The sequence below is a fragment of the Cetorhinus maximus genome, chromosome 6 (genome assembly GCF_964194155.1).
Source record: "Cetorhinus maximus chromosome 6, sCetMax3.hap1.1, whole genome shotgun sequence".
Lineage (NCBI taxonomy): Eukaryota > Metazoa > Chordata > Chondrichthyes > Lamniformes > Cetorhinidae > Cetorhinus > Cetorhinus maximus.
The window spans coordinates 14,387,771-14,414,582 of NC_135884.1; the positions used below are offsets into that span (position 1 = coordinate 14,387,771).

The 26,812-nt window shown below is 41.6% G+C and overlaps 1 protein-coding gene across 2 annotated transcripts in view; it reads right to left on the reverse strand.

Annotated features, from left to right (window-relative positions):
* LOC144681551 (guanine nucleotide-binding protein G(i) subunit alpha-2) overlaps nt 1-26,812 on the reverse strand; it is a 213,543-nt gene that overhangs the window by 3,528 nt on the left and 183,203 nt on the right. For both annotated transcript variants that reach the window (XM_078543220.1, XM_078543221.1), the window contains exons 6-8: nt 19,869-19,998; nt 17,569-17,722; nt 7,964-8,176 (exon numbers count right to left, since the gene is read on the reverse strand). In XM_078543220.1, coding sequence (XP_078399346.1) covers nt 7,986-8,176; nt 17,569-17,722; nt 19,869-19,998 — 475 coding nt within the window. In that variant the 3' untranslated portion in view covers nt 7,964-7,985. The remainder of the gene's footprint in view (nt 1-7,963; nt 8,177-17,568; nt 17,723-19,868; nt 19,999-26,812) is intronic.

Consider the following 26,812-nt stretch of genomic DNA (forward strand, 5'->3'; position numbering starts at 1 on the left):
CAGTAAGTGCAAAGAGCTGCACAGCTGTCCTATTGCATACATAATATGCCTGACATAGGTGTGCAATTTTATTTGTTACTCCTGTAGAAGGATAATTACACAATAAATCAAAGCTGTGGAAATTATTGGATTCAAACTTGATGGCCCCACAGGAGTGCATCTTCCTAATAATTTAGAAACAAGCAGAAAAGGGCCACAGGCGATTTCTGCTACAGACAAGTCTACGGTGCAACGCGTGCTGTACAAAGTGAAGCACAAATACCTTCAGAATATTGTACACAGAAAATTTAATATCCCTTTGCATCAGTCAGTAAAATAAATCCCAACATCACTATGTCAAGTTACATGATTGTAAAATCATGGGATTTCCTTCATTGGGGGTTAAGAATCAAAATATACAGTAGGGAGTTTGAAATTTACTATAGGGAATGTTACATTTTGAAGTGTGTCGCTGGCTAGGCCAGCATTTATTGCCCATCCCTAATTGCCCTTGTTCGGAGGGTATTTAAGGCGTCAACCATATTGCTGTGGGTCTGGAGTCACATGTAAGCCAGGCCAGATGAGGGCCACAGATTTCCTTCTCTAAAGGACATTAGTGAGCTAGATGGGTTTTTATGACAATCGACAATGGTTTCATGGTCATCATTAGGCTTTTAATTCCAGATTTTTATTGAGTTCAAATTCCACCATCTGCAAATTCCACCATTGTGGCAGGATTCGAACCAGGGTCCCCAGAACACTACCCTGGGTCTCTGGATTACTAGTCCAGCGACAATAGCACTACGCCACCGTCTCCCCTAGCGGCACTTCACTAGTTACAGCTTGCCAACCTGAAAAAGACCCATTTATCGCTACTCTCTGCCTCCGGTTAGCTAACCGATCCTTTATCCATGCTAATATGTTAACCTTTACACCATGTGCCCTTATCTTGTGTAGTAACCTTTGATATGGCACCTAATCAAATGTCTTTTGGAAATCCAAGTACACTGCATCTGCGGATTCGCCTTTATCCATCTAGCTTGTTACTTCCCCAAAAAGATTCTAATAAATTAGTTTTATTTCACGATTTCCCTTTCACAAAGCCATGTTGACCCTGCCTGGTCAAATTATGATTTTCTAAGTATTCTGCTATAACCCCTTTAATAATGGACTCTAGCAATTTCCTATGACAGGTGTTAGGCTAACTGACCTATGACTTCCTGCTTTCTTTCTCCCTCCTTTATTTTTTTTTTATTCATTCACTGGCTGGGCCAGCATTTATTGCCCATCCCTAGTTCTCCTCGAGAAGATTGTGGTGAGCTGCCTTCTTGAACTGCTGCAGTCCATGTGGTGTGGGTACACCCACAGTGCTGTTAGGAAGGGAGTTCCAGGATTTTGACCCAACAACAGTGAACGAATGGCGATATATTTCCAAATCAGGATGGTGAGTGGCTTGGTGGGAACTTCTAGGTGGTGGTGTTCCCATCCATCTGCTGCCCTTGTCCTTCTAGATGGTCGAGGGCTTGGAAGGTGCTGTCTAAGGACCCTTGGTGAATTCCTGCACTGCATCTTGTAGATGGTAACACTGCTGCTACTATGTATCTGTGGTGGAGAGAGCTGAACCCCAGAGGTGAGGTGATGCCCTTGACATCAAAGCAGCATTTGACAGAGTGTGGCATCAAGGAGCTCTAGCAAAACTGAAGTCATGGGAATTAGGGGAAAAACTTTCCACTGGTTGGAGTTATACCTAGCACAAAGGAAGATGGCTGTAGGTGTTGGAGGTCAATCATCTCAGTTCCAGATCATCACTGCAGGAGTTCCTCAGGGTAGTGTCCTCGGCCCAACCATCTTCAGCCGCTTCATCAATGACTTTCCTTCCATCATAAGGTCAGAAGTGAGGGTCTTTGCTGACGATTGCACAATATTCAGCACCATTTGCGACTCCTCAGATGCTGAAACGGTCCATGTCCAAATGCAGCAAGACCTGGACAATATCCAAGTTTGGACTGACAAGTGGCAAGTAACATTCCCGCCACACAAGTGCCAGGCAATGGCTATCTCCAACAAAAGAGAATCTAACCATCACCCCTTGACATTCAATGGCAGTACCATTGCTGAATCCCCTATCATCAACATCCTGGGGGTTAACATTGACCAGAAATTGAACTGGACTAGCCATGTAAATACTGAGGCTACAAGAGCAGATTAGAGGCTAGGAATCTTGCGGCAAGTAACTCACCTCCTGACTCTGCAAAGTCTGTCCACCATCTACAAAGCACAAGTAAGGAGTGGGATGAAATACTCTCCACTTGCCTGGAGATTGTTTGTGGGTCTAATGCAGCTCCAACAACACTCAAGATTGACACCATCCAGGACAAAGCAGCCTGCTTGATTGGCACCCCTTCCACAAACATTCACTCCCTCCACCACCGACGAACAGTGGCAGTAGTGTGTACCATCCCATGCACTGCAGAAACTCAGCAAGCCTCCTTAGGCAGCACCTTTCAAACTCACGACTGCTACCATTTAGAAGGACAAGGGCAGCAGGTACATAGGAATGCCACCACCTGGAAGTTCCCCTCCAAGACACTCACCATCCTGACTTGGAAATTCACAGTTGTTGGATCAAAATCCTGGAACTCTCTCCCTAACTGCACTGTGGATGTAGCTACATCACAGAGACTACAGCGGTTGAAGAAGGCAGCTCACCACCACCTTCTCAAGAACAATTGGGGATGGGCAATAAATGTCGGCCTAGCCAGTGATGCTCACATCCCATAAAATGAAAAAAACCATGAGGTTATTGATTAACCGTGTTGCATTGCTCATTACCACGTCTGGAATAGCCAGCTCCTGGTTGGCTCTATAGATACTGCTCTAAAAGATTTTCCCACATGCAGTCTATGAACTCATTTTCGTTGCTTACTTTGTAAAATCTGATTCATCTAATCTAGATGTAGATTAAAATCACCCATGATGATTGCGGTGCCTTTCTTACATGTCCCATTTATTTTTCCTGTATACTCTGTCCTACAGTGGCTAAAAGGGGACCTATAAACTACTTCCACAAGTGATTTCTTACCTTCCCTATTCCTTAACTCCACCCAAACTGATTCTACATCTCTCGAGATAAGGTCATCTCTCACTACTGTGCTAATAACATCCTTAATTAACAGAGCTACCCCACCACCCTTTCCTAGCTTCCCATCTTTATGAAATGCCAAATATCCTTCAATATTCAGGTCCCCACTCTGCAACCATTTCTCATGATGGCTATCAGGTCATATTTATTTCCATCTCTGCTAACAATTTATCCATTTTGTTATGAATGTTGCACATATTCAGATACAGAGCCTTGAATTCTGTCTTTTTACCATTTTTGCAATCTCTGGCCTTATCTGCTGGTGCACTCTTAAGCTTGCACTCTGTCTCTTCCTGCCACACTCTGGTTATTTTTACACAAGTCACCACCCTGCTCAAGTACCTCATAGTAAATCAAAGGTTGAGAATGTCTCCTTTCACATGATCCCTTCCCCCCACTATTTAGTTTAAAGACCTCTGTAATGTCCTAGTTACATGACTCGCCAGGACTTACTATTATTGTCTTGCCAACCAGCAGAAACAATCTATCATTACTTATCCTATCACATTCTTTCATAATCATGAAGACCACTACAAGGTCACTCTTAACCTTCTCATTTCCAGCCAGAAAACACAAATGTGCCTCTCATTCTTGGTAACATCCAAATGAATCAATGCTGAGCATTTCCAATGCATTAATGTCCTTCCTATAATGGCATATAATATCCTATCTGTTGCCTAACAAAAGGTCTTGTACAATTTCAACATTAGCTTTTTGCTTCTGTAGTCTATGCCGCAAGAATTCCATTTAGGTTTTCATGGCCATTACCAACTTTAATTGCATGTTTTGCAGCATATTAAAAGGCCCTCGTGTCCACTAGTTCATTTAGAGGCTCATTATTTAAGGAGCACATCTTTCCCTAACTCGATTCCAAACTGGCTTGCTTCATTTTCTTCTACATTGAACTGCACTTGCCACATGTCTGCCCATCCTGCTAGCCTATCCATATCCTCCCGTGATCTTCCACAACCCTCGTTACAATTTGTCTTCTCCCCCAGTTAACTTAATTACTCACATTCAAATCACAATAGTTTAATGAATTTGAGAAATTCTTATGGTTTAATACCAAATCTCAAAAGGATTGTCACAGAACTCCCTTTCCCTCTCTTCAAGTACCATGCCCTAAGAGGGTATTGGTGACCGTGGACCTCTATGTTAATCCTTACCCTAGAAGCGTGGATCATCTTCTTGCAAGTCATCCAGCTTACAAAGCTCTTTAGAAAGGTAATTCTTTGTCTATCTTGATCTCTTTTACCATCAATCTTTCCCATCAGCATCAGACTTCCTAAATCATGAATTCTTATTACGTGCCCAAGAAATTCCAAATGTCTTTTCCTGACATTCGTTAACAGAATTCTTTTGGTCCCAGAATTTACTAGCACCTCTTCATTGGTAGTATGACTTGTCCAAGATATCTTCATTATTTGCCTCAAAAACCACAACTCTGCAGCCTCAATTCTTCTCCACATTGCTTCACTGATCACCCAACACTCGTATTCTGTATGTCAAAATAAGGCAGAACTACCTGCCCTCCAGATAAACAGACTGTTCTGTTAGTCTGAATTCTTGCTGTAATCAGCAATTTATGCACAAGAGGTATTTCTCTATAATGTTTGTTGCACTAGGTTCTCCAAGGGCATATCTCGCATAGTTAACCACAAGGAAAATCTGAAAATGATGGGATTCATTAAGATTAGCAGCCAGAAAGACCCATTTCTAGCATTGTTAGAACGCGTCAAGAACTATCGCATCATGATCCAGGGTAGAATTTAAGGAAAATGTCTCTCTATTGATAAGTTTTTTTTCTTTTAATGGTTTACATAAACACAAAACAGTACTATCGCCTGCAGTCTCTCATAAACCGAGATTCAGAAAGCAACATTCATCCCTGATAGGTTAAGCCCATATCTCAACATCTAGTGTTTCTGGTAATTATTAGAGTCCAACAAGCAACTTTCATCTATGTCAAGGTAAATCAAACTTGATGAGCTTCTCATTAGTATTAAAGTCAGGTGCTCTGGTATTAGCCCTTAATCTTAAAACTTCAGGCTGAATGCCTAAGGATAAAAGAATATCAGCCTTCAGAGTACAAGACAACAACATTGTGAGAAAGACCCATCCTTTCTTGTGCTGCACGCTGGTTCTCCAAATCCCTGTATTATTGGAATGATTGATTTTCTCCAGTCATAGAAATCATGGGAATTTGCAGCACGGAAGGAAACCATTTGACCCAACATGTTTACTCCAGCCAACAGGCAGCCATCCAGCCTAATCCCACTTTCCAGCTCTTGGTCTGTAACCTAGCAGCTTAAAGTACTTCAATTGCATTTTCAAGTATTTTTTAAACGTTATGAGAGTCTCTGCTTCTACCACCTTTTCAGGCAGCGAGTTTCCGATTCACACCACCCTCTGGGTGATAGATTGTCCCCTCGAATTTCTTCTAAACCTCCTATCTTACCCTAAATCTTTGCCCCTTGGTTATGGATTCCTCAGTCAAGGGAAATGGGGAATAAAATCTCCAGGGCAATTAGGGATGGGCAATAAATGTTAGCCTTGCCAGCAATGCCCATGAACAAATAAAGAATCATTCACATTCGCTCTTAAAATATTGCCATCGCCAAGGAACCAGTATCTCCTTTCCTTCCCTCAACATCATGCCAGGACAAAGCCATTTGATAACGTGATCCTTTTCAATGGTGACCTGAGACAAGCTTGAATGTGCTTAAATAAAAGCAAAAAACTGCGGATGCTGGAAATCCAAAACAAAAACAAAAACACCTGGAAAAACTCAGCAGGTCTGACAGCATCTGCGGAGAGGAACACAGTTAACATTTCGAGTCCGTAAGACTCTTCAACAGAACTAAGGAAAAATAGAAAAGAGGTGAAATATAAGCTGGTTTAAGGGGTGGGGGTGGGACAGGTAGAGCTGGATAGAGGACCAGTGATAGGTGGAGATAGCCAAAAGATGTCATAGACAAAAGGACAAAGAGGTGTTGAAGCTGGTGATATTATCTAAGAAATGTGATAATAAAGGTACAGATAGCCCTACTGGGGGTGGGGTGGGGGGGAAGGGATCGAAATAGGCCAAAAGGCAGAGATAAAACAATGGATGGAAATACATTTAAAAATAATGGAAATAGGTGGGAAAAGAAAAATCTATATAAATTATTGGAAAAAAAGGGGATCGGAAAGGGGGTGGGGAAGGAGGAGAGAGTTCATGATCTAAAATTGTTGAACTCAATATTCAGTCCGGAAGGCTGTAAAGTGCCTAGTCGGAAGATGAGGTGCTGTTCCTCCAGTATCATCTTCTGACTAGGCACTTTACAGCCTTCCGGACTGAATATTGAGTTCAACAGTTTTAGATGCTGAACTCTCTCCTCCATCCCCACTCCCTTTCCGGTCCCCCTTTTTTCCAATAATTTATATAGATTTTTCTTTTCCCACCTATTTCCATTATTTTTAAATGTATTTCCATCCATTGTTTTATCTCTGCCTTTTAGCCTATTTCGATCGCTTCCCCCCACCTCACCCCCACTAGGGCTATCTGTACCTTTATTATCACATTTCTTAGATAATATCATCAGCTTCAACACCTCTTTGTCCTTTTGTCTATGACATCTTTTGGTTATCTCCACCTATCACTGGCCCTCTATCCAGCTCTACTTGTCCCACCCCCCACCCCTCCTTAAACCAACTTATATTTCACCTCTTTTCTATTTTTCCTTAGTTCTGTTGAAGAGTCATAAGGACTCGAAACGTTAACTGTGTTCCTCTCCGCAGATGCTGTCAGACTTGCTGAGTTTTTTCAGGTATTTTTGAATGTGCTTAAGTTCATCTCCCTACCAACACTCGCACTACCCCTACCCACCACCAAAGCAAAACAACAGCCTTCGAGTGAAAGGAGTCAAATTGACCACAAAACGTGATTGGATTGGTGCTGCATTATCACCACTTCAGAAACAATACACCACCTGTCAATTACTTAAGTTTTACGAACACCAACACAATCTGGATTGTAGCACCTCAGATCTTTCACACTGTCCCACTCAGAAGCTTCAAGTATCTCAACTTCTAGTTTATATCTGCCCTTCAGTTATACTTTGCCTTTTTTGTTAGCACTTACAGTTTAAAAAATAGTTTTAAATCATTGACATTGCCTTTCTTCTTCCTACCCTTTATTATGGCTAGAGTTTCTCTGATTACAAGAGGATTCACTAAGTACCCTGGTGACACAAGTAACCCAGCACCATTGTCAGATTGCCAAATCTCGTTCACTTGCAAGCCAGTGAATTCAGGCAGCCAATTCATTACATGTTCAAAATATCCTACCCCAGAACTTTATAAAATCTTTAAATAAATGGTCATCCTGGTTAGACGCATCAGATTAATATAATAAAGAGCAGAATCAAAGTATTGCATAGCCATGTCTCCCAAACACTCATAACTCTGCTTAAAGATCAAAATAAACTTGCATCTTCCTTTGTGCAATGTTCAATTTTTTTTGTTGCTGCTTAAACACTGAGAATTAACGATTCTGAAGGAACTACCTGGGATTAGTCGCTGTGCCCAGCAGTGCGATGGAGCTGAACAGTCAGTTAAAATTATTACTCTGCAGTTTTTCAGTGACAATGACTTCAACTACATGCAGATTAATTCAGCTCTGTAGCACTGATGGACACAAATGAGACAAACCAAATCCGTGACTGTATCATCAAAAACATTTGAGGGGACAAAAAGATGTTGTAAGTAAATTGTAGATTGTGTAACTATTTTTTGGAAATAAAAAGTTTACTTAGCGAGATGCTCAACCTGAGCTGACAGGTATAAAATCAAGAGGCTTACCATCATCCTCACACATCTGTCCTTAGAAGAGGCCACAATCCTTCAGGTTATTCTTGATGATGACATCAGTGACTGCATCAAATACAAACTGCACGTTCTTTGTGTCAGTGGCACACGTGAAGTGTGTGTAGATCTCCTTGGTATCCTTCCGTTTATTTAGGTCTTCAAATTTGGTCTGGATATAGCCTGCAGCCGCATCATACTCGTTGGCCCCTGCATTCAAAGACAGGCATGTTTAGAATCAGTGATTCACATATAAGCCAGAAATAACTGGGAAAGAACAGCTGATCTGAGATGGAGTCTTAACCTTTTGCTCCTAACTCTTTGGCTCCACTTGTAGATACAACCAGGTCAATTTCCACTTGGCCTTCATTCAATGTCTCATTTACCACCCATTTGTGCTTCAGAAAAGAGAAATAATTCATGCAGCTTTTCCACATTGGAGCAGCTTATAGAATATGAGTGATATTAATCAGTACAGGTGACTACAACCAGCGAATACTTCAAAGCAAATGAACAAGTGGGGGCAAACAAACTAAACTTTTGAAATATCGGTGCAGTACAGATAGAAGGAAGAACTACTTCACAAAAGAATGATCATCTGAAATGGTCTCCCAAGTAGGAGAATGAAAACGAAGGCCTTTGATTCACAAACAATTCAATTAGGTAAAGAAAAATTGCAGGTTGTCCTTCTTAGACAGAACAACTCAAGGCACCATGCGCCCTTACAAACTGCAGTAAACATCAGAGCTCATTTGACATCGGCTACTTAGTACCAGAAGCCTATCAGCTACCCTTGTTTCACCAGCATAAGGAACCCACTTTTTCCAGGGGCTTTAAGTGCTGCTATTAAATTAACAGGGAATGCTTCTGGTCTACTTCAGAAAAATGGCACTGCAAGTGCAAATGGGGTGGAGTAGCACTGGGAGGCTGGTACAAAAACTGGCACTGAATTGTAAAAGCTCCTTAAAGTGGGACCAAAAAAACCAACTTCCCTTAACTGTATTTATCCTGTGACCCAACTTTTAGGAGATTTGAGGCACACGAGGAATGAAAAGTATATTTAAAGAGTTGAGATTTTAAGTTGAGCACGCTGCGGTACGTAACATGGACCATTCAGGAGCAATCGCAGGAAATTAGCCTATCCAATAACACATCTCAACACACTAACATGGCGCCTGTTAGAAAGAACTAGCTAGATAGAATCAGACTACAGAACCATGTGTACTCTCTCTGCAAGGTCTCATCTTTTGCAGCCAGTATTTATGCTGTGCAACAGTGCACATGGTACAGTGTACAATACCAGACTGACTGCACTGAACAGAAAGAAGTTGGCAGAAAGGAGGTGGCAGGAAAAAGGGAGAGATTCTCCTAGCAGCCAATAAGAAGGTTACAATTGCAAAAGCCTGGGAGCAGGTTGCCCACCTTGCTCTTCGATTGTGTACCTCCCTCCCTTTCTTCCAGAAGATTTATTTTTCTAGCTCTGCCTTCTTCATATCATTGAGTGACTGTGCATGGAATCCCAAAACTTAAGGGGAGGTATTAACTAGATAACACAAGGGGAACAAAGTGAGAGAATGCACACTCAATCCATGGACCAGTGAATAACTGCATTCCCTGATGTTAGAACTAACAAGGCCCAATCCCTGATACATGCCTTCTTTCAACTTGGCAGTAATAGTGGGAAGAGACACACAGAAAAATAAAAGAATCAACCTGAGTTCCTGCACTCAAATGTTATCCAATGGCACCAACTGGAAAATGTATGTGGGAATCAGATGAACAAGGGACCAGACTCCATTCTGATGTGCCCCAATGATCAAGCAGCCTCAATGACAACACTCAATGTTAAAAGTACATACATGGATTTGTCATGTGTGAAACATGGGAAAGATGGTGACGTAGTGGTAATGACACTGGACTAGCAATCCAGAGGACCTGGACACGAGTTTAAGTCCCACCATGGCAGCTGGTGAAATCAGAATTCAATTAATTAAAAGAAAACCTGGAATATAAAGCCGGCCTCAGTAATGATTGTTGTAAAAACTCATCTGGTTCACTAATGTCCTTTAGGGAAGGAAATCTGCCATCCTTACCTGGTCTGGCCTACATGTGATTCCAGACCCACAGACCCAATGTGGCTGACTCCCAACTGCCCTCTGAAATGGCTGAGCAAGCCACTCAGTTTAAGGGCAATTAGGGATGGGCAACAAATGCTGGCCTTACAGCGACACCCACATCCATGGAAGAATAATAAAAACATGCCCACTGAGGTGTACCTTGGCATACTGGAGTACACTTAGGAAGCTGGGAGAGAAATTGGAGAGAAATAAATCATCTTTCTCTTTCTTCCAATTAATGGAATGTATAATTTGAGAATAGTATGAAAAAAAATTCAAGTACCAGGCTGAGAAACATTAGTTTCAGCGTACATTTCCCAAGTGTCTCAGACTATTGCCCATCTCCTGATATCTTAACATAATGACCCAAATGGCCAAATTATAGTGAGCAATGTGCATAGAGTCATACAACACAGGAGGCCATTCAGCCCTTTATGCCTGTACCAGCTCTTTGAAAGAGCTATCCAATTAGACCCACTCATTCTCCAAAGCCTCAAAAGGTTCAATTTCCAATATTTATAGAGGTGTCAGCTGTGGCTCAGTTCATAGCACCCTCGCCTTTGAATCAGAGGGTTGTGGGTTCATGTCCCACTCCTGGAAAACCAAGAACTGTGATTGTACTCGAAAGAAGTTGCAATCTGTGACTGTTGGTAACTCGAAAGCGTTTCCAACATTTATCCAATCCCCTTTTGAAAGTTACTATTGAATTTGCTCCCACTAATCTTTCAAGGTGACCACTCAGAAGCAAAGGGCTGTGCCCACAAGGAATAAAAATACAAATATACCCAGTTTCTTTTCAAACAGGAACATGTGGTGATCACGCATATCACTGCCAACTGTGCTTGGCAGAAAGACCGTGGTGTCAATGCAGGAACTGACACACAAAGTTATTCTCTGCCATGGAGTGAAGTGCTGGTCTCAGAATCTGTTAAACTAAAGCAAGCTAGATAACACCAGATGGGAGTAAGTCAGTCCCTTTCATCCAAAAAGTGCAACATGCATGACAGTGAATCATACGTTAACCACAGAGCACCAGACACACATGAAATGCCAGCCTTTACCCATTGTACCCACAGATTGCCAGCAATCTGTACACCAACTGCAGAATGCCAAATTTTTTTTTTAAATTAGCATTTCTCAACCTTGTTATATGTTGTATTAATGCTACAAAGCCTTTTATAAGAGGCTAATTGCCAAGCGACTGTGAGATGTTTACAGTATTACTTAATATCCAACAAATTAACATTTTTTAATAATGCAAACATCATCCAGCAACAGCAAATTATAAATAGATGATACCCGGGAAACAAACTACTCCATTGATTACTCAGACTTGTAGTTTTTATTATGGTAATGCTTGTATACTAGCAGGCTATTGTGTTCTATTAACGGGCTCAAAAAAGCAATTTGGACATCATAGTAACCTATAGTGCCTTTAATGCAACAAATGCACGTAAACTATACTTTTATAGTCATTCACAAAAGTATTTAGTACCTTCCATACAACGAAACAACCCACAATGATTTGAAAAGAAACAACACATGCCAAGAGAAAAGAGCAGATAGATTCAGGAATATGATAAATACCCTTTTGAATAGGATTTTGGAAAGTTTAGAAAGAGAATTCCAGAGGACAGCTGTATGGTAACTCATGGTGGAACGGAGTGTAGTGGTGGGGAAGAAGAACATGCAGTAGACTACAGGAAGAAGAGTAAAGCTTGACTGCTGGGCTGTAGGAGCACACAGAGGTGGGCTGGAGCAAGGCCAAGAAGTTACTGGAAAGAAGTGGGGATTTTGAAGTCAATGTGCAGAGCAGGAAGAAAAAAATTGAGGTCAGCAAGGAAAGGGCTGGAGACTTAAATATGGAGGGCTTCATCAGGAATAAAGTTGCATGCCAGCATTCTGGGTGAGGTAGTTTGAGAAAAATGGAGCTGCAATGAAATGCATTAAAGAGATGAAGCTTCGGGTGTTGAGAATGTGGATGAGATCTTTGGTGGTGGGGATTAGCTGAGGCATTTGAATCTTAGCTAGCGATTGTGCAAACTCTGTATCACAGGCACTTGAGGCTCAGTCTGAGCAGGTAGCCGGGAAGGGAGATAGAATTAGCCTTTGAGGTGGAAAGTTTTTGCTGGAAGCCAAATAGGATGAATTTGGTCTTACTGATATTGACCCATCGCTGCATCAATACTGACCCATCTGTGAATTGATGAGTTATGATCCCAGTAGAAACCAATAGCCTTTAAAGGAAAGGAATTCCCACGATGCCATTAGGAAGAAAACCGATGGACACGATTTCACTTCTTAAAACTTTTACTGTAACAAACTAACTACAATTAATGCAATTCAAGAATTAACAAGTGAAGGATACATCAAATACAAAAATAAATTTCACTTTAAATGGACAGTACAATGAAGATATGCCTCACATAGTTACAAGCACTGTCATTACTTCCTGCACAAATGTGCGACCATGTGCAATCTCTCAGTTTTTCCAACTTGGCCTCCACTATGGAGGATCTCTCATTTCCCACTCAATCGGTTTGGTCCTCGAGTCACATTCACCAGAAGCCGCATTCCATCCAATGTCTCCGGATACTATCAACACTGACAAGGCACACGTCTACAAATCCTCTTATGCAGGTAACAACAATTCTGATGGCAAGAATCCCCAGGGACTCTCTTCTCAAATCTCTTTCAACCGTCGGATGGGCTCTGGCAACACAAACACCACCAATGGATCTTGTCCAATGCACAACCCCTTGCCATTCCTGTCTTCAGCTCTCTGCTCTTTCCAACTGGATAATACACATATTAAACACAGTCTCTCCTCTATTCTCAGAGACCTACTTCAACACCAGGAACTATTCGATGACTGCCAAACAAAAACCTGTTTCTTTCGAAGAGAATCGTGAATTCTCTGTGTTCTGAACTGCCAAACAAAAAACACAAGCTGACCCAATCCCACTGCCATTAGCTTTCAATTTAGCCTTTATTCTTAGCCGCTCATCCCCATGGCAACCCCAGGTCATATGCGAATTTCTTGGAACCTAATGATGTCATGATCAGAAAACCAATTAACTGTCTTTCAGGATACTCCCCAGCCCACTTTGGTCTTAAAAGGACATTGCACAAAGGAAAACACAGGCTTTTCCCAGGATACTGATCCACATGGGACAGCAATGCAATGAGTGGTGGCAGACAGTTGGTATATTTAGGGAGGTTGATCCCATCTTTGCAGGCAATACTGCTTATAAACAGCATACAGATGCAGAATAAGGTGTCTGCCAAGCACAGCACAGAACAGACTGTAGGTGACAGACAGCATCTACAGTAATCACTTCACCTGAAAGATGGCACCCTTTGATACTTGCAGCATTCCCTCAGTACTATATTGATATGTTGGCCTATATCACTTGGTCAAATTCTAGAATGGGTGTTGAACCTGCAACCTTCAGACAATGAGTGTGCTACCACTGAACCAAGCTACAAGTCAACAAATGCAGGTCAGCCCACATATGGACATCTAGTTGGCGTTTCTTATTTGGTGTCTGCTTAAACACCTTAAGTCTATGCTGCAAACTAAGGAAACATAACGAACTGAAAACCCTCAACCCTGGGCTGAAAATGTTTACATTTACACACCAATTACTAGGATTTTAACACTCGACAAGTGTAAGTTGGAAAATTAATACTGTAGAGGGCTGGGTGGGATTGTCAGACATCACACTTGCGCCTCTTGGTCCCTGGTTTAAATGCTATTCCTTATGCTCAGAAGGGAGCTTTCTCTTGCTGGCAATCTGAGGTTTGGCAGTCTTAATCTAGTCCCAAAGGAATGCAATTCTGAAGTACAGAAGTACAAACTTACAAACAATGACAGGCATGAAAAGTCCCTCTGGCCTATTCAGCCTGTCCCACATAACTGAGGTATCTTGAGTATCCATTTTATACACCCTCCAAGCTGCCCAAAACCATCCGATCTTGGAGAGGCAAAAAAAAGCAGGTAAAAACCCAAGCCAATGTGGAGTTAAAATTATAAGTGAGAAATTCTTCTCTGATCCCAATCACAAGTTACGAAAGAAAATAATGAGGCGTTTACAGATTTGGATACCAACCATACACTTCCTTACAATGAGGCACTTCAAAGTCACCTATGTCCAATTCAGATTAGATATCAGATAACCAAGCAGAGACTGGGCATGGAACTTGGGATCTTTCTGCTCTGTGCATCTCAGTATATCACACCGGGTGGTGCATTCACCCACAATGGGAGCTTCTGTTTACTGCAGCTTTAGTAATAGTTCAATTAATTGTCAGGATTTTAAGAAGGCCTCAGAGTAATTCAGGTCAGGGATTCACATCAATGAAAGCTTGGTTTCAATAGCTGTTGGCATTATAAAACAGGATGAGGACAAAGAAATAACTGACTCCAATTTAACTAACTCAGTACAAATTCTGAAATGAGAAACCACACAGTCATGGACTTAATTAAAGTGCCAGGATTGAAAACAGCCCAAGTTAGAAGTTGTATCGATTGCAAATTGTATGCAATGATTAACGTATCAGGAATGAAAATTACAGAGTGCATGCTGTGGAAAAGCTGACACCACCGATATGAGCATTCTACAGCAGCTGTGTGCCATTTGTGCAGCAGGAGGTGTATGCTGCCTGAATGGAAACTGTGCCAGTCATATGGTTCCTGGATGATTTTGTGAAAGGGGACACATAATGGAACAGTCCCAGCCCATTTGTGTATCATCTTTAACTAAAATCTCAGAGTAACCTAAAGAAAAGGGAAGTAGAAATCTGGAACCCTCCCCTGGTGGTCAACTGAAAATCTATAAAATTGATTTATAGGTATTTGTTAGCCAAGGTAGCAAGGGTTACAGAACTAAGCACAGCTATATATTTCTAAGTCAGGATGGCGTGCGACTTGGAGGAGAATTTGCAGGTGATGGTGTTCCCATGCACCCGCTACTCTTGTTCTTCTTGGGGTTGAGGTCACAGATTTGGAAGGTGCTGTCAAAGGAGCCTTGGCTGGTTGCTGTAATGCACCTTATGAATTAAATGATGGAACAGGTTGGAGGGGCTGAATGGCCTACTCCTGTGCCTATGCTTCTAACAAGAGCTTCAAGCCAGATTTCAAGGAGAGTATAAATTATTTTTTTTTCTGGGATCAAGGAGTAGTATGTTAAGTTGACCTTAGACAACTGGGTGACAGACATAGCTCTAGTTAGTCACCCCAGGCTACTCCAGCTCTGCTAAGCACAATGCCTTTACCAGACTTCAGGTACATTAGTATGTGGGGGATGCCAAGTATAGGTCACTCTTCCTACTGGTTCAGAGTAGCATTGGTAAAAGCCTGGAATCAGATCACCTACCTTCATATTCCCTCTCAACAAGGGGGGAGTGGTACATAGACCAGGAGAAATAAAGTTGAAGAGTAAACTGGATACTATGGGATAGAAAGTCTCCCAGACAATTGCAGTGTATTTACACCATCAATTTTGCATTGAAACAAAGTAGTTTGGTATTTGCAGCGACACAAGGTTGGCAGTACAACTCAAAAAGCAACAGAGCACACCAAAGACTAGAGGGGGAAGGCCCCACCTCCTCAGGTCCCCCACCCACTTTCCAAACAGGGAAGCATAAATCACAAATGGCATGGCTCACGAGCTACGTGGGAGCCATCAAGGAAGGTCCTCATTTGTACAATGAGTAACAGACACCAAACAATTATTTTTGTTAAAAGTGGACTTGGACGTATACACACATTTTGGGCCCAAACACCACATCCAGCTGTCTTGAAGAAGAGGCCAGCTTGTTTCTGTAAATGTTGACGTGGTTTCAGTGATTAATTGCATAGACGTCATCAAAAGTCATCAGAAGTCTCATTGCAGCTTGCCAGCGACAGTCTCAGCACAGTCACACCAAAGCTGCAGCTGGATTGCTTCTGACAAGTAAAACCTATCTCCTGCACCATACTTCCCTTTTACTTAAGGGACCAACTGCAGTCGACAAAGAGCAATTTCAAAGTCATGAAAGTCAAGCTCCCATGACAGTTTTGTGATCCAAAAATGGCTTACTTATTTGGGCTGATGCCAGCATGTCGGAATTGGAGATCAATGAAAGCCTGGGGCTATTCTTGTCTTGAGGGAGAGGTGAAGAGCACATTAGCACACTTTAAATAGAGTAATGCACGGCCACGTGTGCTAGCATGAGTAATCTAATCAAATACTTCATTTTTTACCTGGAGTCGATAAGGCTGCCATCTACTCATGGTGATCAGGTTATAAACTGCATCGCTCATAACTATCATTCGAAACACCAGTTACAGCTGGGCAAAAAGGGGGTGAAGAACAGGGATAGGAACTCGGGAACAAGGTTAGCCATTCAATTAGATCATGGTTGATTTGCACCTCAAGTCCATCTACCCACCTTGGTTCCATAACCCTTCAAGTCCATATGCCCTTGCCTAGCAAGAATCTCTCAATCGCAGCTTTGAGATTTTCAACTGACTGATCTCTAGCAGCTTTTTGAGGAAGAGTATTCCAGACTTCCACACCCCTTTGTGTCAAAGAGTGCTTCTCAACATCACCTCCAAATGGTCTAGCTCAAAATTTAAGTTTTATGCCTTGTTCGGAATTTCTTCACTCAAGGAAATAATTTCTCTCCAACTATCCAATCAAATCCTTCAACTATTTTATATACCTAAATTAAATCACCCCTTATTCGTCCTTATTCAATGGAATAAAAAAGCTACCCTCATAATTTAACTCTTTTAGCCCCAGTGTCACCTTACTAAATGTGCACTGCACCCTCTCCATATTGTTCCTAAGATTTGGTGCCCAGAACTGAATGCAGGACTTCTGCATAAAGGGTGATCTGAGCGCTTCAAATGATATTAATCCTAAAATCATTTGAGCATCCTTTGTAAAAGCACATACTGAGAATTTGTGGAGTGGTTCTATTCCATTTTGATCTTTTCTTTCGATTATATGCCATGTGTGCTTGACCACAGACTTGTGTTTGACTTTAAAAATGAAACAACAAAAAGGGAAGTAGGATGGCATCGGTGTGCGGGATACAACAACATTCGATACATTTGTAAAGAACCGTTTGCAATTTTTCCACAAGTACACCAAGGAAATTTTCTTTTGGAAGGGGGACAAAATCATGATCAGTTTCACTCTGCCACAATGGCCTGTAGTTTCCTGAAATACGTCTGATCGGAATAAATGAACACTTAGACATGAAAAGAATACAGAACATTAGAAATCTGAAATAAAATCTAGAAATGTTAGTAGCAATCAGCATCTGAAAGACAAAGAGGAGATAAAATCTCAGGAACGCTGCCTGATTAGATTTAATCAGTTTGAAGGATGTTGACATCCAATGTGTTAACCAAGCTTTCTTCTTCAAATGCTGATCAACCCAGCTGTACATATCCAATATTTTCTTTTACTAAAGATACATTTGAGTATATACCTGAGTATTCAGGGAAGCAGATAGTCAGGGGGCTCTTGGTGATCTTCTCTTCAAAGAGATCCTTCTTGTTGAGGAAGAGGATGATAGAAGTGTCTGTGAACCATTTGTTGTTGCAAATACTGTCAAACAGTTTCATGCTCTCGTGCATGCGATTCTGGAACAGAGGAGATTGGTTTCATTACTGCTTTCCTACTTCCCACCTGATGCAGTGTGCAACATTCAATAAGCAATACAAAGCCCAGGCAGTGCAATCACATTGTGCTTTCCATGGAACAACATTAGTCTTAAACATGTTTGGATCTGTGATCTCCTCAGAGGATATTCTGATCTCAGCTAGGGACAGATACCTTGTTTCTTTGTGCTCAAGATAAGAGATATTTAATGCTGGGAAATTGAGCACTTTGCACCTCAAGTGTCAGCATCAAACACTCCCAGTTGTGTGGCTTAAATTTTTCTTGTGCTCTGCATAATGTGTACCAGTCCACAAGTTAAGAACACCCCAAATTGCATTGAGACAGTTTTCAATCCGCAAATATCATTACTCCGTATGGAGTATCCATACTTCCTTAGAGAAAATGTTGATACCATCAGTCTAGAAGAGATTTGAACCCAGATACATCTACTAGTTTCCTTCAAAGCATTTCAGCATCTGGGACCCTGATAACTTGTGACAATGGTAATATTCTTCAGAAATTGTTCACCAAAATGCTGTAAAGCGAATCTGTGATATTGATATAGTACCACACTAAAGTGAAGTGGGAGTGAGAATGGGGGGGAAAAAAGTACTTCTCTTATCTTCAATGCTTGATTACATTCTCTGTAGGAGAACATTTTAGTGGGAGAGCATTTTAGCGGTCATTATTCAGTTAGATTTAGTGCTGTTATGGGGAAGGATGAACAAAGACAATGAGTGAAAGTTTTAGATTGGGGAAAGGCCAATTTTACTAAATTGTGATGTGATTTGGCAATAGCCAGAAACAGCTACTTGAAAGCAAATCAGTGTCAGAGCAGTGGAAGGCATTCAAGGAAGAGCTAAAGAGGGTTCAGAACATATATGTTCCCACAAAGAAAAAGGTTGGGGTGCATTAATCTAGACTGATCCACCCACTGCCCACCACTGGATATTGTTTTCAAGAAAATAAAGTTTATACCAGATGGCAAGGCTCAATACTGCAGAAATCCTAGAGGAATTTAGAAAGTGCAGGAGTGAAATTCTAAAAGGAAATTCGGAAAGTAAAGAGAGGGCATGCAAAAAAATACAGGTAAGTAAACTCAAGGAAAACCCAAAGATGACATCCTTACGAAAACAAAAAGCAAGAGTGTAACTAAGGATAGAATAGGCCCAATTAGAGATCAAAAAGGTGATTTTTGTATTGAGGCAGGAGATGTGGGCATGGTTCGTAATGAATACTTTGCATCTGTTTTCAGACAAGAGAAAGAAGCAGACATTGCAGTTGAGGAGGAGTGCGAAATATTAGATGGGATAAACATTTTGAGGCAGGAAATGTTGAGATGTTTAGCATTCTTGAAAGTGCACAAATCACCAGGCCTGAATGAAATGTACCTCAACCTACTAAGGGAAGCAAGGAAAGAAACAGCGGAAGCTCTGACCTTCATTTCCCAATCCTCCCTGGCTAGTCATGGTGCCAGAGAACTGTTAACACTGCACTGTTATTTAAAAGGGAGAAAGGGATAGCCCAAGTAATCACAAATCAGTCAGCCTAACCTCGGTGGTGGGCAAATTCTGAAAGGCAGTATAAATAGTCATTTTGAAAGGCATGGATTAATTAAGGATGGTCAGCATGGACTTTTAAGGGATGGTTGTGTTTAGCAGATAGGTCTACAATGAGGGGGCATAGATCTCGAAGTAATTGGTAGAAGGATTAGAGGGGATTTGAGGGGTGACTGTTTCACATAGCGGTTGGTGAGGGAATGGACTCACTGCCTGAAAGGGTGGTAGAGGAAAAAACCCTCATCGCATTTAAAGAACACTTGGAACTGCACTGGAGGTGCCATAACCTATGGACCAAGAGCTGGGAGGCAGTATTACACTAGATAGATATGGATACAATGGACCAAATGGCCTCCTTATGTGCCACTAATCTACGTTTCTATGTATTCGTTACGATGGATTCAAATTGGCCCATTTGAAAACATGCTTGGTAGATGAAGATCTACTTGAATCATACACAAAAAAAAATTGCAGTGGCCAGCATTTATTAAAGTATCAACATTAATACTGTATTTATTTATTGGGAAGAGCCTGCTGAACAGTCAAGAGTCCATGGCGTATTACTCACCATTTCCTCATCCTCCGCCAGGACCAAGTCATATGCACTAAGAGCTACACAGAAGATGATAGCAGTGACACCCTCAAAGCAATGGATCCACTTCTTTCTCTCAGATCTCTGTCCGCCGACATCAAACATCCTGAAAAGAAAATTTAAAAACTGATGCCACCCTTTTATTTTCAAAATATTCCTTGGCCAGTGAACAATTATTTTTGCCTTTTTTATATAAGGGATAGGTCCGTGAGATGGATATTCATTCCTTTAGATGGATATATGTATCTTACATGGCTTTTATTTAAATTATAGACAGACTAAGGCTCTGGGATTTTAAAATTTAAACCGTGGCCTGTTTCTGATCAAATATTTTTAGTGAGGGGAATCTGAAAAGAGGGATATATATATAGTACTGTCGAAGGTCCTTACATCTTAAAATTGGAAAAGAAACTCACTCCTGGCTGTGAAACTTTGCATGTCCAGGTAGCTTCTGAGCTAGTGTTAACCATATTACAGATTCTCTTAAACAAACAGTGATAATTTTATTTCCAAGTTCCAGTTAGAGAGATGTCAAAGAATGTAAGTTTACAGATGTAGACATCACCTCTTGCAGTTTAGCCATCCAAAATAACCTTTGGCTTATTAAAACAAGCCCAGTAGACACTAAGTCAGCAATAGCAACTCTTGGGTAATGCAGATGCTGAGTGTCACTTCTCAGTAACAAGAGATACAAACATCTCCCATCAGGATCTTTAATCTGGCTCGTTTGATAGTTCTGCACACAAGGGCCCGTCAAGCTGGGATAAATATTGCAGTCTTTCATCACATCATTGGTTCATTTGTCTTTATTTAGTTTCACAACACAGCTGTGAGACAGAATCCCATGGAGCAAGGGTACCTAGGTTACATGTATTCAACAACTCATGTAGTATTTGTAAAGTAGCAAAATATCCCAAGGCACTTAAGATTCAGTTAAATGATACTAAAAAAAAAAGCAAATGATGTGTGTCTGGCTGCTTTATTATTTGAGTCTGAGAAAGAAATAATGCATTACTTTTTATTTCATTTTGTGCGCGTATGCATAAATTTGCATCTTATAGATTTCTGGCTAAAGCAAGAAAATTGTAACTGTTAGCTTGGTGCTGTTCCATCTATCAAAATGATCAGCAGAATATGGCAGGCATCCCACGTATCCTTCTGGTGCTTTACTCAAAAAAAGGCTGATTGTTAATTCTGTGACACACTAACCCATTCTCTCTTCGTGCGCTAAGTACATTAATTTGCTTGTAAGATCTACCGGTGAAATCTGCTTTAATGCTCTAAGCACGGATAAAACAAACCTGGGAAACCCCACTTCATTGCAACAGCCTGAACGTAAAACCAAAATCTAACTTGGCTGGCCATGTGATTTGATAACTATTTCCAGGAAGTTAGGCTAACTGGAAAGCCTTAGGTCAAGTGTGGATTATGGCCAATCTCAACAGTAGAGACACTGATCAGTACATATGCACAGCTTTAATATTTTCTAACGCTATGACTTTCAGCACCGCAATATATTTTTCTTTTCCAATTTTCTTCTCAAAAGAGGGCAATTTTTGTTGGGAAATCATTTCAGCAACTCTCTAGTAGGATACTCAAATGGCCATTCCTCATGCATGAACCAAGGTACTAGGGGCCACGCGATGCTAGCCAGCAACATGGCCAAGCCCAATCCTGCCCTCTGGCACATTTTCACCTGTGCACTTTACAACCAGCTTTACTGCATAGTGATCGAAAGCTGGAAACCCAAACAGGATCTTTTCCTCCAAAGCGTGGGGCATTGAAGCCCGGTGTGGCACCTTACAGTTACCTTAGTGCAGATTAACCAACTCTGTAGACGACTGATTGAATTTGGGAATGGTCTTATATGGTTCAGCATAGCATAGAGTCATACATTACAGAAAGAGGCCATTCAGCCCAGCTCTTGCAATATGCCTGCATCAATACATTTATCACGACAATAAAAGTTACCTACATGGGGCCATGCCATTTTTCCATTAAAAAAATTCAGAATACAATATATAATGAGGTTAGGCATGGCAAAGCAAACAGTACAAATGGACTGCATCACTCGGGATGAATTTTTCATCTTCACTTATCTGATTTTTCTATGGAATTAAATTGAGATGTATAGAGTGGAATCACCCCAGAATTGCACGAAGTGCGATAGTGGGCAGGAAAAAGGACGTTTTATCCACTGGCCGCAATGGCGGCTTTTCACGCCGTATCGTCCCAATCCTGCCTCTCTAATTATGCAGCCACAGGAAACACGCCATCTTGCTGGTAGGTGGCCTCAGAACTACTCGCCACTCCCTCACTCCAGGTGCCATATGTGAAATGCAGCCGCGTACACAGTTCTCAATGCTTGAAGCCTGGGACTGTTCCAGTGAAGACATGGCCTTGAAAGCCAAGAAGAGTTCAGTGACCCATCACTGGAATGCATTTTGGAGGCCCAATGTGATGTCCTCCACCCTCGCTCAGGGCGTAGGAGTTCCAGCAATCTCACCATTCTGGCTTGGGAGGCAGTGGCAGTGATAAGCTGCATGGAAGAGGTTGGGTCATCCAGTGCAGAAAGAGAATGAATGATTTCATTCATGCTGCCAGGGTAAGTTAACCATCTCATCACTCTGAACTCTCACACTCAAGCCCATCACACATTCACTGGCATCTCACTCACTGCCAGCTCAAGAGACATCACCACACGCTCTCTCACCCTCACATCTCCATCTGGTCCCACCTCCTCTTGAGACTGCCAACGTGGCCCACACCCTCCTGAGGCCACTTACACAGAACAACATGTGCCCCCCCACCTTGCCCAGTACGGCTCTTGCCCTGCAGCCATTGAAAAGCCACCCCCACCTTATGGCTGGTCTGGTAGGTAGAGACCTGCCTGTGAGCCCCCCCTAAAAGTGATGTGGTGCTGCCTGCGAAGCCTGGCACTGATGACCACAAGTGCTGCCCAAAGCATGGTTGGCAAACAAACCTCGAAGTCCTGAGCCAACTGCAGCTCTCCAGGTGCACATCACTATATACAGTTGTAAACACGTCGGTGTGTGCTCGGATAATCCAGCGTGGGGGGATGATTCTGGTGAGCTGGGCTTATAATGATATGCAGATGTATTACAATGAAGTTCCCAACCTGTGGCGGCGCGAATGCGGCCTGCCATTGATGGGCGAAGGCACGATTGCAAATTTTTGGCCTTCCCACAATACTGTCCACTCATGCCTGCCATGATGCCCGATGCCAGAGAGCACGGAAAATTCCACCCATAATTAAAGATACATTACATAATTTATTTAATATTTATTTAATAATTTATATTAATAAATTATTTACAGGAGTCTTCGATCTTGCAAAAAAAAAAAATTGTACAATTTCTCATCTGACCAGTTGACCGTTTGTCGACAATTATGGAACATGACGTTACATGACCCTTCCAGTAACGTGAAGAGGAGCCCCAGTGCTAAGTTCAGACTGTCACAATGGCGAGTGTTGGAGGGCAGGCAGCAACCATGGAGCTCTGCTGGCTAATTAAACATGGAGCACTGAAACAGAAGAAGAAAGGGGGCCTACATATCAGAGACACAAGGTTCAGATTGTCCTAGCTCAGGCGATGCGACCAATCACTCAACCAAACCCCATACGGCTTAAGTCAAACCCAGCAGGTTATCATCTGCGCCGATCAGATTTGTTACCCTATCTTTTGCTCAATACTACTTCTACTGTACTTAATTCATTTTGCTGCAAAAGTGTGTACAGAACAGATGCTATTTCAAACAAACATACAAGCTGTTTAGTGTTTATTACAAAGTGACATTTGGTTGTGAAAGTCATCAGCATTTCAGTATCTGGGTCCTGCTGACATTCATAAACCTTTGAAGTTTCTGCCTCAATGTCTGTGATGTCACTGGAGCAGCAGAATTAAATTACCACCACAGAGACTGTCAGCCATCTATTGATCAGGTAAAGGAGGCTATCTTTGAAGATTGCATTGAAAATGACACATTCAAAGTGTGCCTGAGCTGTCAGTTATTTCTACATGATGACTAAAGCAGTGACTTTGCCAGTACTCAAGATAGGCGAGCAAAATGGGGTCAGAGCACAATAGGGCCATGTACCTCCACAATTTATGCCAATCAAAAGCTTCATTCACAAAGTAACTTGGCCCATCTAATGGAAGCCCTGATAGCATCTTTCCCTTTAAGCCTGTCCTTGTACAATGAATTTTGAATGTGGAGTAACCCATCACATTTGGATCCACGCTGTTGAAAGATTTTAAAGACATGGAAAATCTCAATTTGGTCATTCACATTGCACCATTTTTCTGTGCTTACAGCAAGCACATGGATTAATTTCTTTTTTTTTTTACTTGAAATTGTATTTAATTTTTGAACATTTACATGCAAACTTACATTCATTGAAACTCTGACTGTAGGGCGCTTCTAGGGAATAAGTGAGGTTTGCTGTCATTGCTTTGTGAATCTTCAGGAACAATGCATATTTAAGGTTGGAACTGGAAAGCACATTTATTTGCACTTGGTCCTCGAGTTTGATTCAGTTGACAAGAGGAATAAGGTCTCCATGACAGTGGTGCTGGTGGCGGGGATGGGGGCATCTCTCCTTCCTTTAACTCGTACCAACCTGGTCAAGCTCATTGCCCCCTAGCATGGCCTCAAACCAGATCACAAGCACCAGAGACAACTTATGAGACAACTGCACATGTCACACATGACAAGTTATACTGAAGTGCTGCAAACAGCCTAATTTATAAGCTGTCAATGCATTTTTGGATCATCAATCTGCAACATCAGTTCTATTGACAAAGGGCAGCAGAGTGTTTAAAATGTTAACAGGATACCAACAAAGCATGTACAGCGAAACAAAACTCTGACAAACTTAATACTACTGCTTTACAGAACAAGAACATAGTGCAACTAGAATCCAGCATTTTATTTCCATTAAAGTTTTTACTAGTAAGCAGGCTACAGCTCAAGTGTTGCCAAATTACCTAGGCCAAAACGAATACCTCATTTATAAAGGTAGCCCCCAAAGCGGGTCACATGGGATTTCTTTAAGCAATAAATGAGGGGTGGGGGGAGGCACACTGAAGTGATAACGTCGTGGGAAAAGGGGAGGAGAATTCGCCGTTTACAATGTTTTTCATATGGTAACTAGGGGAGGAAAATGCTAAGTCTTTTAGCTGCAATGCATTGTGACAGGCTGGGAGAGGTCACAGCTCTAGGCACTCCCCATTGATTAATAAATTCCCATGCTTAATAGGTAATGGAAACTGCCCCTGTAAACATTTAACATTTAATTATATCATCTTGCCAAGAGGGGTGCTACAAAACCTCCTGTAGTAGCAATTACAGCATAAATTTACAGAAATAGGTCTGTTATAAATTGGATATAGGAATTCAATAGAAAAATTAAGAAACACAGGCAAGATTTTATTAACCAAAAGTGAGGGACATGTATGCATTCGTTTTTCACAATCCCTAAAAATAATCACACTAAGGTGTTTCTATTGGACCCTGCCCCATTCTAAATGTTATGAAATTAAGTTGTCTCGCTTTCCTGCATTCAGCTTCTTCCATCTAAAATGGAAAATGTTCCTTATCTGAATATAACAGTCTATGATCAGACAGACAAATATTGCTGCGAATAAACAAAAGTTAATAGCAACTCACCAAGGCTACTGCGACAGCACCATCCAAACCTATAACCTCTACTACCTAGGACAAGAGCAGCAGACACAGGCAATAGGAGTAGGCCATTCAGCCCCTTGAGCCTGCTCCGCAATTCCACTAGACCATGGTTGATCTTCTACCTCAACTAGAAATCTATCAATATCTGTCTTGAATATACTCAATGACTGAGCTTCCACAGCCCATTGGGGTAGAGAATTCCAAATATTCGCCACCCTCCAAGTGAAGAGATTCTTCCTCATCTCAGCCCTAAATGGCCTACCCCTTATTCTGAGACTGCGTCTCCTGGTTCTAGATTCCACCCATCCTGCCCAGAGGCAACACCCTTCTTGCTGCTATCCTGCCGAGCTTTAAGAATTTTGTACACTTCAAATGAGATCACCTTTCATTCTTCTAAACTCTAAAGAATATAGGCCCAAAACACCACCACTTGCAAGTTCCCCTCCATGCTACACCACCCTGACTTGGAATTATATTGCCATTCCTTCATCAGCACTGGGTCAAAATCCTGGAACTCCCTTCCTAACAGGGCTGAGAGTGTACCTGCACCACGTGGAAGGCAGTGGTTCAAGCAAATGGCTTACCTCAACCTTCTCAAGGGCAGTTACAATCTATATTAATAACTTTGATTCAGGGGTAGAAGGTGCTACAGCTAAATTTGCAGATGACACCAAAATAGGTGGGAAAGTAAGTTGCAAAGGAGAAATAAGAAATATACAAATGGATATGGACAGGTTAGATGAAAGGGCCAAAATTTGGCAGATGGAGCTTAACGTGGATAAGTGTGAGGTTATCCATTTTGGTCAGAAGAATAAAAAAGCAACTTATTATTTAAATGGAGAGAAACTTCAGAACGCTTCAGTGCAGAGGGCTCTGGGTGTCCTCATGCATGAATCGCTGAAAGCTAGTATGCAGGTACAGCAAGTAATAAAGAAGGCAAATGGAATTTTGGCATTTTTTACTAAAGGAAGAGAGTACAAAAATAGGAAAGTGTTGTTGCAACTGTACAAGGTATTGGTGAGACCGCACCTGGAGTACTGTGCATAGTTTTGGTCCCCTTACTTGAGGAAGGATGTAGTTGCACTGGAGGCGGTTCAGAGGAGGTTCACTAGATTGATTCCAGAGATGCAGGGCTTGTCTTATGAGGAGGGATTGAGCAGTTTATGCCTATACTCGCTAGAGTTTAGAAGGATGAGAGGAGATCTAACTGA